Genomic DNA, 16,855 nt, shown 5'->3' on the forward strand with positions numbered 1-16,855 from the left:
AATATGTTACCAGCTTCTATTAACTTAAAAAAATTAAATAAAAACACCACCAGATGAAAACTACTTCTCGCTACCCCTCCATCCCCTTATTTGTGGGGTAAGGGGGGGGGGAGGCATTTTAATTTTTGCATTAGAACTGGATCTCTGGGGAAGGAAAGAACCCCCTTGATAAAAACAGCCCATTAAAAAGAAAAAAGGTAAAAGTAAATGCATCTCTAATTCAAAGTTCAGGTGAATTTTGGGAACAAAGAATCCCAAAAATGGTAAAAGATAACTTTACATAGTTTTCTTCACCAAGTTTTTTTTTTGTATACAAGTTTACAATCTTCATCTTTTAATGCTCTTCAAAAGGCCTTGAGAATTTTCCTTTCTGATTAAGAAAAAATAGTAATGCAATATTTTTTTAAAATCAATTTTACACTGTATACATTAGATACAAATGGTTTTTGATATATCTGATTTTCCCCCCTCCTGTACATTGCAAAGGTCCCCCCTGCCCTGCCCCCAGAGCAGAGAATAAAAGCGATCCATTTACAGGGTCTTCCTCTGACCGATCCCTTCCCCCATCACACATGGGATTATTATTATTTTTTAATAATAAATTTTGTTTTTAAACCTTACATCATCATTTCAAAAAAAATATTCTTTAAAGTCATAGAAATTTTAATTTATTATTATTATTATTATTTTCTTCTCCCCCCCCCCCCACTTTTTTTTTTAATCAGAACAAGACGGACTTTTGGAAGAACTTCAAAAATGGTATTCTCTCCAAGGACGGTGGTCAGCAGCCTGGGCCCCGTTCCCCACAATACTTGATTCCTCTTTTTTAAAGCAGCCCAGGCCTGCCCACAGTGCAAAGAGAAACATTAGAAATGGGATCTTTTAACAGCATAGACTTCTCAAATCCTAGAATTAAGGAGCCATAAAAATAAAAATTTGATTTAAACTTTTTTTAAAAAAAATGGCAAACATTTTAACTAAACCGATTCATTTTTTTCCACCTCAGTGGTCTTCATTTTCAAGTACTAATTTAATGATACAACTTTTAAAAATTATTTCTTTGAAATAATATTTTTCTTCCTATAGACAAATACACCAGATTTGAAACTGATAAAGAGTGTAAACAATCTATGTATATGTGTGTGTGTGTGTGTGTGTGTGTGTGTCTGTCTGTGTGTGTGTGTGTGCATGCACACATATATCACACATACATGCATAACACACACAAATATATGACAGATGAGTCTCTCCCAGTTTATAGGTGACTTGAGCTTCGGGAATAATTTCCAAACCCATCAGACTCCTCTCTTAATCAGTATTTCTCCCTTCAATTTGCCTCGTCGCTAAAGTGTTTTATTGCCTCCCACTGGTCTGTTGTCCTGCATTGCGTTATTGTTCGTCTGACTTTATTTAAACCTCGCTAGAGTTCCTTAACCAAAAAATGTCCACCAAAGATAGTAATAATAATAATAATAATAAAAATAGTGACTCCTAAAGTTCTTCCTCGAATGCTCTTCCTAACTTGGTTTTTTTGGATTTCCTCCATGGTTTTTACCCCATTTCTCAGTCAGAAGAATGCGAGGTATGTCGATAAATACTTCTTGGCAGAGCAGAGCTGGATCAACTACTGTACCTGGTCCTCTATAATTTAATAGCCCCCATTAATAAATTAAAAAAACAAACAAAACTCGAAGAGAGCATCTCCAAGACCGTTCGCAGCTACATGGACAGGTAACAAATGCATGCATTCAACCCAATCCACTCAGACAGGAATTGCAGGTAGACAGAAATCCCACTATTTTTCTTTTGGGAAAAACTACAAGAACTGGTTCTTCTTTGCAGCCACGTTCATCCAGCGGTTTTTCAAGGAACAATGTTAAAAGAGTTTTGGGCCACCCAAACTGGTCATGACAACATTTCGCTCGGAAAGGAGTGCACTTGTCTCTTAGGCAAAGAGACCCGTGCGCAACGAAACAGAAAATAACAAAAAATAATAATAACAAAACGGAAGGACACTGTCTTCTGTGGTCCGTTGTTCCATTAACATCCCGCCACTGCGTTAACACTGCCCTTGAGGTTGCGATACAGCTCACTGTCTGGTATGCTTGGCAGAAGTCCTGATGTGGCCCACCAGGCACACTCCACAAACACTGGAGAAGCCTCCTGCTGTTATTCCTGGAGGAAACAAGGCGCTGCTTGGGCCCCCAGAGGCTGGGGTCTGACGAGGAGAAGGGCTCCTCCGACCCTCGTGAGCCACGGCCCGTCTTTCTCAGGTTGAAGGGGAAGGTCATCCAGGCGCTTCCGAGTGATTAGAGGATGTTCATGATGGCATTGTATAGCTGTGTGAGCACCACAAAGTGGACAGGAAGGCAGGAGCTGCGGTCCTGAGTTGCAGGGTTGCAAGTGAGCCACGACAGTGCATTGTACTGCTCCAGCACAAACCTACAGGAGAGGAGAAGGGAAAGAAAGGGGCTGGTGGTCAGGACAAGGGGCTCCTTCTGTCCCACAACCTGCACTTCCTGAGGCTTCTACTTTAGGGCCTTCTCGGTAGTGGCGCCCTTTCTGTGGAACACCCTCCCATCAGGTGTCAAGGAAATAAACAACTATCGGACTTTGAGATATTTAGGGAAGTATTTAATGTTGGATGTTTTGTTATGTTTCTAATATTCTGTTGGGAGCCGCCCAGAGTGGCTGGGGAAACCCAGCCAGATGGGCGGGGTATGAATTAATTACTTATTATTATTATTATTATTATTATTATTATTAACCGATATATCAATTACCTGCCCTTCACCAGCAAGTCCCAGGGCAGGTTATGACAATCAAAACACAGTATTAAAAACTCTTTTAATACACAGAAATAAGGTGCAGCGGGTAGAGGGCCTTCTCAGTAGTGGCACCCGCCCTGTGGAACACCCTCCCATCAAATGTCCAGGAAATGAACAACGATCTGACTTTTAGAAGACATTTATATGTGTTGGAAGCCCCCCAGAGTAGCTGGGGCAACACAGTCAGATGGACAGGGTAAAAATAATACAATTTTATTATAATTATTTATTATTATTATTATTATTATTAGGTGGTAAGATGGAGATAGTAGCAAGATTTCGGCAACATGCAATGAGGATTTGTGAACGTTATATAACATTAACTTATGTGTTAGATTCAGATTTTGCTGGGTGATTTTATTGTACTGAACCTTATTGGAATCTTGTATGTATGCCAATAAAGATTTGAGAATTGAACTGGAAAAAAATTACTTCGCAGGAGGGTAAGTATGTCTTCTGCATTTGACAAGAGCTGTATTGTGAAGGTGCCAGGCACACCTCTGTGGAGAGGGAATTCTGCAGCCTAAGGGCTCCCATAGAGAATGCTTTATCCCGAGGCACCCTCCCCAGATGCTGGAGGGAGGTGGAACTACCAAGGGCACCCTGCCTGCTGATCTTAACACCCGGGAGAGGTCTGTAAGGAAGGAGGTTTCTCTTTCCCTACTGCTCAACATTTTGAGATCAGCTTGCTGTTCCACTTTTGAAAGACGAAGGTGGAATATTGAGAAGATCGCCCTGCCTAAAGATACAGGGCAGGGCGAAATGTAGCTTCTTTCTCCAAGACACAGCTGTGTGTGGCAAGAGGAGATTGTGAGTACCTTCCCTTGGCCACCAGATAATATATTAGACACTAGCTTTAAAATAAATAAATGTTCTTATCTCTAAGATCTTCAAAGTTTCAAGCTTTTCCTATTTAGCGTGTTGTCAAATGCTAGTGATGATTCCTCACTGCTCTCTGGCTCAACCTCTTGGCAGCTAGGCTGGAAATTCCTGCAACAGTGGAGGCTGGCTGGCGAATGGGGTGTTGCCCCGCAAACCTAAATCTGCCCTTTGCTGGCTCTCCAGCTATCTGCATTCTTCCTTACAGCCAGTCTAGAGGTGGGCCTGTCAGGTTGCGCCGCCTTAGCAAGGCCCTTGTAGGACGCAGCAGGGGTGAGGATGGGGCAGAATCTGCTCTGCTTTTCATTGGCTCTGCCCACTGTTGGTCTCCCTGCTTTCCGTCCCACTAGTCCCATTGGGCACCAGCCACCATTGTCCTGCAACGATAGGCCAACAGAAAGGAGGGCTGTTTGCACATGCCCCTCCCATAAAGGTCTGCAGAATGAGCCAGCAGACATCTTTCAAAGCGGATGGGCAAAGATCAAAGGACTGGTCAAAGGTCAGCACTTATTCCCGGGGCTTGAAAAGGCAGGGGAGTGGAAGCACAAAACTCAGTTACCTCAGAACATCAGACGTCGTTTTAGAGTCCAAGGGGTGGGGAACCCTCTGGGAGTTCCGTGCAGAGAGGAGTTCATCCGTGTGCGCGACAGAGATGTGGTGATGCAACGATGCCTGTTTTGGGGGAAAGACAGGTGTCACCAAACAGGGTTGCTGCAGGTTCCTTCCAGGTTCATAACCACCACCTGGCGACGAGGAAGCAGCTACTCTAAGGTGACCAAAGGGCTTGGGCTAGCAGGGTTGTAATCTACAGTGTGGTTCTGCTCTCTCCTCCATCCCCTTCAACCACAACCTTCTCAAAACGTGCCCAAAAGATGACAAATACCGGCCAAAGACATTTCCTTCAACTTGGTTTGGGGGAAAGCTGGCCAAAGAGTTCCTTCAGCCAGAGATCAAGACTGGTTCTTGGTGCTTATGGGCAAGGTGGAGCTACGGAACTTCTGCAAATATGAAAGGGTGAATGCAAGGAAGGTGCCCTGGGGAACCCCTAACAAAGCAATTTTGGCCCTCGCTGCCCAACCACATCACATCAGAATCGGTTTTTGCTGACAAAAGCAGGAACTGCTGCTATCACCATGTTCGGCAAGCCCACATGCATTTCAGTGAGGTGCTTAGTTTGCAGCTATTTAGGTAAGTGTCCTCCCACCCCACCCTGGCCAAGCACCTCACAGGAAGGCCAGAGGAACCCTTGAGAGCTTTGGTCCCAGTTTTAACAACAACACCAAGCTGAATTATGAACAGCATTCATGAATCTGGTCCGAGGTGGCCATTGGGGTAGGAGAGATGGGAAGAGGACCTGTGAACATTAAAATGAGGTTTCTGGCCATCCTAGAGGGCTTGGACTAGGGAGACAGGCATTTGAATCCATGCTTAGACATGAAACTTGGACCAAGTTTCAGAACGAGGCTCCCCTCTCAGTGTCTGTAAGTGGGGATGCTAGGGATTGAGCCGGGGGTCTGAAGTGCAGCATACAACCCAGTTACAATTTCCTGCCCTTCTTCTGTCTGCTTGAGGTACATTCTTACAAAAGAGCAAGAAGTGCTGGCTGAGATAAGATGGATGTGGCCGTGCCAAAGACGGCAACACAACATTCCCCTGAGTGCATTTCTCTATAGCAGAGGGCACATGCAAGACGCTTACTAAGGTGGGTCTAAGAACTTATCTATGACCAATAGTAAAAGAGCTCTACTCAGGCTACAGATGCTGCCGGAAGCAATGGCATTCTTTTCAAAAATGTCCAACAAACCTTCAAAAAGAGGGGACACTGATTCTGGGCCTGCGGACAGGATGACCAGAACCACTGAGGGAGGTTCTCAGCTTTGGCAGTAGAGACGAAGTACCCCAGAGCAAGAGGCTGCTGCTTCAGTTCTTCAGGTGCCTCCCGGGAGAGGAGACGTTCTCCTTGGCTCTGGAGAAACGAGAAGGGGGACAGGGGAAGGAAATGCAAAATTAGGCATGAACGACACATGGAGAAGACAATGGGGTACTCAGCTTCGGTTGGTAGCACCCTACAGGAGGCTTATTAAAGTGAGGTGGCAAATTTTGACTGCCAGTCTTGTCCTCCCTTCAAATCATGCAAATGTTGTACCTTGTCTCATTTAATATTTTACTGATCTGGTTAAGAAGGGCAAGCATAAGAAACAGAAAGAAAACAAAGAATCAAAAATGTAAACAATAAGGCGGCGCAGGCTGGAAGGACAAAAGTACAAAGATGCAGTGCAGGTCCAATAATAAAGTATTGACTCATAAATAACAAGGATATGTATAAATAAAATTATTTTCCTGAGAATAAAGGTGATTGTCATATATATACTGGTGACACAGATAGACCATATGCCCCAATATTCGTTTAAGAAACAAAATCATGCCGTACAGCTAAAGTAACAGTAATTTGAGTTCTGCCCATTCAGATACTTTTAGTTTATGAGATCTTTTCAAGGAAGGCAATTTGCCAAACCCTAGAATACCATGCAAATGTTATGTCTTGTTTCAACATACATTTGCATTCCACTGGGCTTCTCTTTGCTCTCCGAGCAGGACAATTTCCGATCAACATTTGCGTTGATCATTCCATCAAATCAATCAACTTTCAATGCAAAACTGGTCTACAAGTCACACTGTTCATATGGGTTACTTCCAGTATCATGTGGAATATGCTGCTATATGTATTGCATATCACACAGCGTATTGATGGCAGAATTTGTGCATTCATTCTGGTCATTCAAGGCACTTAGATCAAACTGTGGCATGATGCAAGATTGTCTTAGCTTACTTTTCAATGGTATAGTGCAGTCATTCTCAAACTTTCTTTCCCAGAGACCACCTGAAATTGCTGAGGGTCTTGGCAGAACACTTGATGATTTTTCTGCCAGTTGTAGCAATTGTAAGGTGCTGTCCTAGATGCTATACGGCAGGGATGTCAACAACTTCCCCAAAAAAAGCTCAACAACTGTGGTCAATCCAGTGGATAGATCATTGCCTGTTTTTTTTAATAGTGGGAGTAGATCGCAGTCTCTTGGTAGTTGGACGTGCCTGCTATATGGTTTTTAAATGTACGTTTGCAGACATATCGTAGACCACCTGGATGAGGCTTATACACCATGGTTTGGGAATCTCTGACTAGATGGCAAGCAGCTTCTGGCAATTTAACTCACAAGGACAATAGGAAGGCCAACCAAGATTATGGAAGGAGAGGAAGGCATATGGTTGAGATGGAAAGGTGATCTTGCCTTATCTTTCTTTTCAAAGAGCTACAAATCCATCCTTTCATGGATAAAAAGAGGCGCTGCAATTTGGTAATAGGGTAGGTTAACACAGGAGATTTGGTTAGTGGAAACAGAGAGGGGAGGCATTCCTCCACTAAATATTTTCCAGGCCTATTTGCTTGGTATTAGGAGGATTTTTTTCATATCAATTGTGCAATCCTTCAAACATACATGAGCAAAAACATCTTGATGGCTAACAAAACAATTCATTGTTTTTGCTGCAAGCAAATGAACAAGCTAACCCACCAGGAATTGTTAGGATTAAAAAAGTTTTGCTTAAGAAAACCTCTAGCACCAACAAAAGTAGTCAACTTCTCATCTCCTTCAGCAGATTGTAGAAGATGATTATAATGTTCTTGGTAAGCACACAAAACAAAACAAAACAAAACAAAACAAAAGCACAGCACAGCTCTTAGTCATAACAGAAGGCCTTCTTAGACAATCATCAAGAGGGGAAAACCTGTATTGCCTTAAAAACAGATTGGACTCCAAGCTCCGTGGAACTGTTCAAGATTTTAAATTTGCAATGTTTTATAATGTTTTCAGTTATAAAACACAAATACGCACCCCATCCCTCCCCCCAGAAAACAATAAAGTTGTGGTACATTTTTACAGTAACTGCAGGTGATTTGAGAGACAGCTTGACCACCACAACATCCTCAAAAGGACCCACTTACAGATCCCTGCTAAAGTTGAAATTCCTTTATTCATCAAGCCGGCCCTCAAAGTGGTCAGTCTGTCCACCCAGAATGCCCCAGAGTTCCCCTGGCTGAAAATTCAACAGCGGGACATGGAAGCAGCACTCGCTTGCAAACCGCAGCAATTAATTACAAGGTCCACGGACGAAATGGTGCCCTCCCTTGACCTGGGGGGGGAAATGATCACACGCTGCTGCTTTTGTACGAGCAAAAATTACACCTCAATTACCAGGCTCGTGTTAATGGTTAAGCTAGTTGCTCCAAAAGGCATTCGCCTACAAGGGGCCTCGCTGGGTTACCAAACTCCCTGATCGCTCATCTCATTATGGGAGAAATCTGAGGCCGTGCAGGATCGTCACGCCGTGTTGCAAACAATCTCCAAAAATGGCTACGACTTGGTAGAAATTACTGAACAACCTGTTTGCTTGAAGACTGCAGGGGTTGGGTGCAGAATGGGAAGGCTGCAAGGGTTCAGAAGTGGTGAGGTACAGAACGGATAGCAAGGCTACACTTTCAAGCAGGAGTGAGGATCCTCTTTCATAGAGAGGGCCACCTTCTCTTCTGGGGAACTTTCCGGGGGCCGTATGCCAGAGCTAGTCAGGGCAGAGGGGAAAGTGAGTGGAGCAATGGATGCAATTTGACCTTTGTACCATAGGATAGTTTTACAAGCACTTGGGCATCCCTTTCTATCCTCTATCCAGGGAAGCAAGAGGCATTATCAAAGTTCAAGCCAGGCAAAAATACCCAAGGAGGATGTGAAGGGTGTGGGTTGGGAAGAGGGGGTGTAGGTTGGAGAGAGTCCCAATAGTTAGGTAACACAGGCACCTCTGCTTTTAAGAACCAAAAAAGTACCCTATGAACAAGTGTGCATGTTGCAATATATTTAGGTTAACCCGGAGAGCAGGAAATTGAAAATGTCACAGAGTCCTCGGGGTGGGGGTGGGGACAGGAGACACAAATACAATATAAAAACTAGGTCAACAGCCTATTTCTATCATTCAGTGCCACACTCAGTAAACAACAGGACTCTGGGAGATTTGCATCTGCCGCCCCAAAGGAAATCTACACAATAGCTGCCTTTAGTGGCCACTGGAGATCTCACCACTTCCGCACCTGCCACTGGAGTAAATGCGTAAACCCTGGGATGCAAAAACGAAGCCATTTCACTTTGAGTGAGAAGAAGAAAACAGATGTTTGCCTTAGTGGAGCTGCGAAACTCACAGATGTGTTATTAATCAGGAAAACAGCATCAAAACCTTTCTATTAACTTTATTGTCCCCATTATCCTTCATTTATTGAGAGCGAAGATGAAGGAAAACGTTCTCTTTTGAAGAGAAAACACTTTACAAGTCCTGCCGCCGCCACTGCCACCACCATCTCCTTAAAAATGCACAGCCTGCAGGTTGCAGGAACATTCCAAGCAAAGGATGATAGGCATACATAATAACCCCGTGAAGTGCCTCGTGCCACAGAGGCTGCAAGTGGGAGGAACTTTGCTAAGCACTTCAACTATACGCTAAGCTTTCCAGAGTTAGAACCTTCCTTTCTGAAATTAACAAAATTAATTTACATTTTAAATAAGCTTTGATGCTGGAGCCAGCTTCTTAAAAGCCACTTTAAGGAGAACTAACTGCTGAACTACAAGCACCCTGGGCTAAGAAAACAAAATCTGCATAAAAATCCCAGCACCTGGAGAGTGTGCGTTCTGGTGGGTGGTTTTATCGCTAGCAGGGAAGGAGGGGGGGGGGGGAGAGAGCAGCCTCTCTTCTTGCATAAACCCTTCTGTGGAAACTTAAATCTAGCCCGTTTCCAAAACTGAATCCTTAAATGTGATTCCTTGAAGCCAAGGGCACCTCAGCACAGTTTGCAAAAAGAACCAACCGTATTCAATTGTCACGCTTGCTTCTTGCGACATGGCACAACATTCTCCCCCAGAGAAATCCTAGCTACTCTAAAGCAGGACCCCGGGGAACTTCTGAATGTGGCCTCCAAGGCCTCTGTATCTGGCCCTCGGGACTCTACTGAGGCCACACCCATCACGGGGCTGTGCTTCATGCTCCCCCTTGAGTGCTTTTGCCTGGCTGGGATGTATCCTTGACCGGCAATGATGTCTCTTGCTTGGATGGGTGGAGGCTGGATAGACTGTTGGGACAGGCAGGTGAATGAGTGCAGAAGCCCTTAAATTTTTGCATGGCTGGAATGTAGCCTTACTGGACAAAGGTAAGGTTCACTCCCCTTGCATGTGGACCCCAGGAAGTTCCCCATCCCTGCTCTAAAGTAAGCACTTTGTGACTGAACTGAAAGGGAGGGGGCAACAAGAGCCCAAAGCCATAATGGATTTGGAGCAATACTTACTGAGTCCAGTGCGGAAATCAAAAGGAACTTACCCGGCTATGCTGGAAGGATGGTCCTATTCCAATCCCAGAAGGAGAGCCAGGGGAAGGGACCGGGGAGGAGTTGGGAGACGAGTGGAGATTCCCAGTCATTAGAATCCCAATGTCGTTATCCATGTCATCCGGGAATGGAAGGACAAACATGTCATCTCAAAGAGGAAGGAAGAGTGAAAGAAGAGATTAGTCATGTTGCCTTGTGGGATACAGAATGACTTGCGACACGGCAGCACTTGCACAGAGCAATGGCAACTGCCAATATTTGCCTTTGAAAAATCCCCTCTGTTGCAAAACAGAACACCCTAAACAACAATGTTTTTATACTGTTTCAAAATTCATAAACAGAAGACATATAATATGTGCATGGAGTCACAAATTTTAGTGACCATTTTAGTGATCATTGAAAGTTACTTACCACTCCTACCATTTCTGTTTATGGAACATTTATTTGATTCATATTAATTTGTGACTCCGTGCACATATTTATTATATGTCACCTGTTTATGAATTTTGAAACAGTATGATGTTATAAAAATATTGTCAGTATATTATTAGCCGACGTGTTGCTTGTGGTTGTTTAGAACATTTGCCTTTGGACAGGTGTCCAACTGAGTAACCAGGACTCGGTTTTCAACCGAGTTAGCAGGGCACGTGCTAATTGGGCAGCTGCTCATCAGTAGCTCAAAGCCTTGCAACCTTTCGTGTCAAGGGACCAGGGCTGAGAACTGTCTCCCTCTCCCCTACTGTCGCTCTCAATACAGGACAGCAGAATTTCTCTCATGTGGATATGCTAAATTAAATAATATTTATTTCTTTACCGTGTTTATATCGCACAGTAAAGGAGCTCAATACAGTGTTACATGATGATGCCTCACTTCGTTCTAAAAACAGATCTGCAAGGCAGATTAGGCTGAGAAAGGGTTGGATCCAAGGGAGTCATCCTGTCCAAGAAAGAACTTCCACGCAACTTCCCCTCCCTCTCCAACCCCTAAGTCTGCTTTATCCCCTACGTCGCCTCATGTGCTTTTTATGCACCACACATGAAAATTCAGGTTGTCCCATTTCTTAATGTACTCTCCAGGAAGTCCCTGCTGAAAGTGAAGTTAGTGGCAGTAAATTCTTGCTCAGTAACAGTTCCAAAAATATTTTCAAACACAGATTTCTTGTTTGCGAAGGAGATCTAAATGTTTGGTGAATGGTTTTGCCCTTTCCAAGGGCATTGGGTTGGCTGGTTGTGTGTGTCCCTCCCCCCCCCAAAAAAAGCCACTTTTGACTTAAGTTCTAGTATAATATGAAAGTATATGATGTTGATTTGCAGCGGAGAGAGAAAGACCAAGGGGTGGGGGTGGGCAGGAGACTTTTGGCTACTCTCTTCATCCACACCTTCTCTGGAGCATTTCTTTCCCCTCCCACAAATCTATCACTCTTCCTTCTCCTCCTCCTCTTCCAAAGACAGCAGCCAGAAGTGGTTTTTAACGTGGCTTATTAAGCTCGCTTCCTACAAACGTGTGCGCTACAAACCAAAAAGCCATTGCCATGCTCTCGACAGCCTCCAAGGCACAAACAAGAGAGTTAATGGCTTCAGAGGCTTTAATTATTAAACACAGAACAAGGAGTTGAGAAAATTAAATCTTGACACCATTTTGGAAAATGCTAGCCTTTAGACATGGCTCCAATTACCACGCGAAACCCCAAAGGCTAGGTTAATGCAGGTTAAATATTTGGAAGCCCTGTGCTCAGGCGGAATTTGGGGGCTGTAAAAGGACAGTGGCACTGGAGGGTAGGTGTCCCCGTGAGGCCCACTAAATTCCAGCAGCAGATCAAAGCCAGGCATTTGCATTTTTTAAAAAACAATCCAATCATTGAAGGGCCCCCTTCATACTGCAACCTGCATCCATTTTTAAGGCATCTTCTCTCTCTAGATGAAAAGTATTAACATTCTCCTAATTTTCCTACAGAAAATTGCTGAAGAGTTGTTTTACTGATTATGTGTTTTGCCACTGTGGATTTCTTCAAGAGGAGGAAGGGCAGGATATAAATTGATATTTTTTTAAAAAAATCACTCTTCCACCCAGAAGCAGCTTTTACAAATATAGCCTTAATAATTCAAATCATTTTTATTTATTTCATTTATAGAACAGCTTTATTTTCCAAAGATCTCAAGGTGGTGTACATTGTTCTCCTTCTCCCTGTTTCATTTTAAGAGATATGTATAAGAATAGAACAAACAGCCAAGCTTCTGCAAAAGGCTGAACCATTTTGGGAAATGAGTTTCTGGGTTCTGTGTAGTTTATCCAGGTATCTCTGCTGGCCTTGCATTATTTGCCTCTCTCCAGAATATCCCTCCCTGTCACATGATTCCAGACCCTCTAGAAACCTATGAATCAGGCACAATGCAAGCATGCAGATTGATCAGCTTTATGCTAATCACAGAACAACAGGGCAAATCATACATCCACAAAAAATATTTGCCGCATATGTTTATAGGGTAATAAAACAACCGGCCCTTACAAAATCCTCACTAGCCACAGCAAAGCCAAACTATACCACACAGTCTTTGCAATTAGCCAAAGCTATTAAAGAAAGAAGCTTGGGTTCTTTTCACTATGTGCACCCTGCAGATATTGGCCAATTTGGCTTTCTAAACAAGAGCACGTGGCTAAGTAGTCAGTTGAACAGAAAAAGAAGAAACCTTTTTTCTCAATGAACAAGAAGCTCCCATTGTTTGTCTTCATACTTCTGATATAAAAGCAGCAGGACTAGCCAATGACTGTTACAGCAGGAATGTTATAGGGCAATTCCCTACACGCTGCCCAGCAGCTGACTTACCATTATTGGGGCTGAATCCATCCTCATTTGGATAGTTTGCTGGAGCGACTTGGATGGTTGCAGAGGTTGGAAACACCAAGATATGTGTACAAGAGGCATCCTGCGGCGTATTCAGCTGGGACGACTGCAAGTTAAGAGCAGTGCTGCGGCCAAACACAGACCCCATCGTGACAGCATCTGTCAAGAGAAGCAGAGTAGATTTGTCAGGCCTCAGAATGGCCAAGGCACCATCAAAAAGAGAGTGTGCAAATGTGTGAAATTAAGACTATCCAAAGCAGCAACGGGAACAAATGTACTCAAACCAGCGTAGCCCCATCAGAACACAGCTGCCTGCCTATGGTTTGATCCTCAGACCAAAATGTAGGGTTCGTCCTCCTCCCTCTCACACACTAATCCTTTCTACAATTCTTTGCACAAGCAAACCAGGGTTTGCAGTTGCATCTGAATCAGCCATCTCCAGTTCACGTTTATCCTCCCCAAGCCTAAATTGGAAACAACAGGTTGAACTGGATTTGCAACCCAAGTTCAAAGCAAAGCTTGCTGATATGGACATAACTGGAAACCATGGCTCAGCTAAACAAGGAAGTTAGTAAGGGAACTGGAGTGTGAAAAGAGAACCAAACGGTCAAACCATGGTTTCTCTGTTACATTCAAATCAGCCTTTTTCTCTATCTCAGTATATCCATGCAATGAGCAAGACAAAGGTTTTAGAAATATACCCCCGGGAGAAAGGCATTCCAGGAAAAGGGAACGTTTAAAAATCAGAATATAAAGGGAAGGTGCCCACATGGCTTTAGGCTGCTGCTTTTATTTTATAAGAGATACTGTTGAAAAGTAGCAAGAATGCGTAGAACTTACAGGTGGTTTAGAGACACAAGCAGTGTTGTGTTCATGTCCTGCTTGTGAGATTCCCACTTCAGCATCTGGTTGGCCAAAATGAGTACAGATGGGCCTTTGGAGTGATTGAGCAGCAAGGCACATCCTTTTCTCATTAATTGGAGGCTGAACCTCTGAAGCAAAGAGCCTCTGGGACTTGTGGAAGGTTCCTGCACAATTTAGAACACTTAACGTGCTCATCCCTGCTCTCCCCTACATGATGTTACCTGAGTAGGAGATTATAATGACTAGAAGCCTATATGCAGTGGAGAATGGGGCTCTGGTGGTTCTCCTCTCCTTCCTCTAGGTCCAATGGATGTCCAAGTGTTAGCTACAATGCTTGCCCAAAGCTTATGTATGTGGAGCCCAATCTATGTGGAACAAATCAGTGTGATGCTTTCATAGGTCTTTCAAGGGGAAGCAATTTGTGCAGATTGGGTTCTGACAAAAAGTTGCACCCAGCACACAGGATCCAGCAAAGATGGGCAGTTCAGGCTAGTCTGGGAGCAAGCCAGGTGGCACTGCTTCAACAAATGTAAATTTTACTCTCATCTGAACACAATATTCATCAGTCAGATTGAAAAGGAGATTTCAACGTATTTCATATTTGGGGGTTGTGGAATGAGGGAAAAGTCATCTCCTCCTGTCGCTTCTTCATACTACATCTTTTCACAGTGCTGAACATATGGCACGGTACTTCAATATATGCCAAAGTAGACATATCGTTTTGAAAACAAATCCAACCCCCACCAAAAATAGTGGAAATGGACAAGATGTTAAGTGAAGATAAACACACTAAGCACAACACCAGACTCTAGTGTGGCTTATTACCTGGCATCACCACAAATGACCCCTGGGGCTCCATGGCAACCAAACAGGCACTGAGAATTGAGGGGGAGTCTGCAGAAGAGATGCCACACATCCGACACACCTCCTTCAACTGCTTGCTGATTGTCTGCAGCGAACACTCTCCAAGCAGGATGCTCCAATCTGGAAAAGGGAGAGCAAGAGTGAAAATGCCACCGGAGTCTCTCAGGGGATCTCCTCACACTCAAAAGAGTCCCGGCAGTACTCAACCCAGTACTCACGGGGGAAACTTGCCCACTTGACTGCAAACACGGTTACACACCCGTCTGCACAGCTCTGCATTCACACACTGGTTCCCTCAGCATCATTCTCTGCTTCATAGTTCTTGAGGGCTCTCTCCTCTCCCTTGTGACCCTTTATGCCCTTCCTTATAATCTTTGCTCTGGATGCTCACCTGCTCTCCCCATCCTCCCCCCTTTCTCACCCACCTCCCTTTCAGCCAACAGAAGACGTGATTCTGTACTACAGGTGAAGACCCCCCAGACTTCTTAACTGGGGGTTAAACTGAGCTCAAGACTGTTGTAGCTTACTGTACTGTCATGCTGTCATCAAGGGTTATCTTCCAAGTAACATAATACCAATAAGCAACTTTGTTCCCGAAGCCAGTACCTGTTCCTATGCTTTGCAATTTGTTAAAGACCACGTGCTCAGCATACCTTTCAACTCCCCATGGCCTAGTCGCCCAAGGCGTCCAATCACAACTCTCCAGGGCAGTGATGTCATCTGGACAATCCCAATACACCATTCCCACAGCTTCTGCAAGCCAATTTTACGGGCCGATACCTTGCACCTCCTTGATCTATGATGATGAGAGAACAAAATATGTATGCTCCATCTGTGAAGAACTGGAAAGCAGTAGTATAGATTCAAATTGAAAAGTGTTTCTTCTCACATGGGCAACCAAACAAGAACTTTGAGCGCCACCGGGGTGACTATATGAATTGTCTGTAAATGGAGCCAGACCGCTAGTCCACCTGATCAACTGATTCTGTAGTTGGACGTGAGTGGATGGAAGTAGTTCTATGCCCTCCAAGGTGAGAGCCTGGTATAGATCTGGCCCCTTCTTAGGTGAGAGATGAGAGGGGTGTATTAGATGGTCCAACAGTGATGGGTCATGAGTCCAGTACTGCTTCAAAGGGTATCTTATTTGTGTACGCTTGGCAGTGACCCTTCAAATGGGCCAGTTACAGGTAGGTGGCCGTGTTGGTCTGCCGTAGTCAAAACAAAATAAAAAAATAAAAAAATTCCTTCCAGTAGCACCTTAGAAACCAACTAAGTTTGTTCTTGGTATGAGCTTTCGTGTGCATGCACATTTCTTCAAATGTGGGTTGCAATATTGTTGAATGTGAGTAGTTTATGTATGGGCGGTTGACAGAGATGATGCTTGAGGTAGTGAATGGTTGCAGTGGTTGTGTGAGAAAGATTGGATGGTTGATAGCGTGTATGTTGTGTTGCTTGAAATTTTGTATTTTATATTTATGTGACCTTGTAGTGCTCTCTGATTTTAGATTATGTTTATGCATAAGGATATTATGCATTTTGCTATGTGAATCATTTGACATGGTTTTATTTACTCATAGTGTACGTAAACTGCTTTGAGAGATTTTAGATAGTAAGAAGTCTATAAATGGAAATAAATAATAATAATAATAATAATAATAATAATACAGTACTGCCTCTCCTGTGGCTAGCAGAAGCACTCTAAGATGTCAGGGAAATAAAGGGCTTGTCCAGCCAAGCCAAGCCATCCAAGATCCCCCATACTGGACATGCTGCGGATGACTGCAACCTTCTGCATGCAAAGTGCATGCTAAGTAACTGGTGTAGAAATCTGCCCTACCTGTTTGGCAAATCGATGTTGACAATGCACGTTTCCAACAACTCGCCATGCAGGTCGGTGCAGGAAGCCAGGAGCCACCGCTGGTCGTGAGATAAACAATACCCAACAAAGAGCACATTGTACTTCTGGCTGGCTTCTCCAAAGGTCTCCCCGAGCTCTGTCTGTTTGTCTTTGATGGGTGCCAGGATAAACGGAGGGGAGTACAGCTGAATGGGGCTGGGCCGCTGTAAAAAGAAGACGACATCACATAAGATGTTGAAAAAGCTTTTACGGTCACAGCAGCTCTCTGCCATTTGTCTGAAGCAAGGGCTGTGGAGAGCTACCA

At 44.0% G+C, this 16,855-nt stretch overlaps 1 protein-coding gene across 1 annotated transcript in view; it reads right to left on the reverse strand.

Annotated features, from left to right (window-relative positions):
* Positions 1–709: 709 nt before the first annotated feature.
* Positions 710–16,855, reverse strand: part of MED13L (mediator complex subunit 13L) — a 164,313-nt gene continuing 148,167 nt past the window's right edge. Inside the window, exons 24-31 of the mRNA XM_033174605.1 lie at positions 16,531–16,754; positions 15,347–15,489; positions 14,655–14,813; positions 12,948–13,124; positions 10,116–10,270; positions 5,512–5,673; positions 4,267–4,379; positions 710–2,442 (exon numbers count right to left, since the gene is read on the reverse strand). Of these exons, the coding sequence (XP_033030496.1) occupies positions 2,310–2,442; positions 4,267–4,379; positions 5,512–5,673; positions 10,116–10,270; positions 12,948–13,124; positions 14,655–14,813; positions 15,347–15,489; positions 16,531–16,754 (1,266 nt within the window). The 3' untranslated portion in view covers positions 710–2,309. The remainder of the gene's footprint in view (positions 2,443–4,266; positions 4,380–5,511; positions 5,674–10,115; positions 10,271–12,947; positions 13,125–14,654; positions 14,814–15,346; positions 15,490–16,530; positions 16,755–16,855) is intronic.

The sequence above is a fragment of the Lacerta agilis genome, chromosome 17 (assembly GCF_009819535.1).
Source record: "Lacerta agilis isolate rLacAgi1 chromosome 17, rLacAgi1.pri, whole genome shotgun sequence".
NCBI classification, from domain to species: Eukaryota; Metazoa; Chordata; class Lepidosauria; order Squamata; family Lacertidae; genus Lacerta; species Lacerta agilis.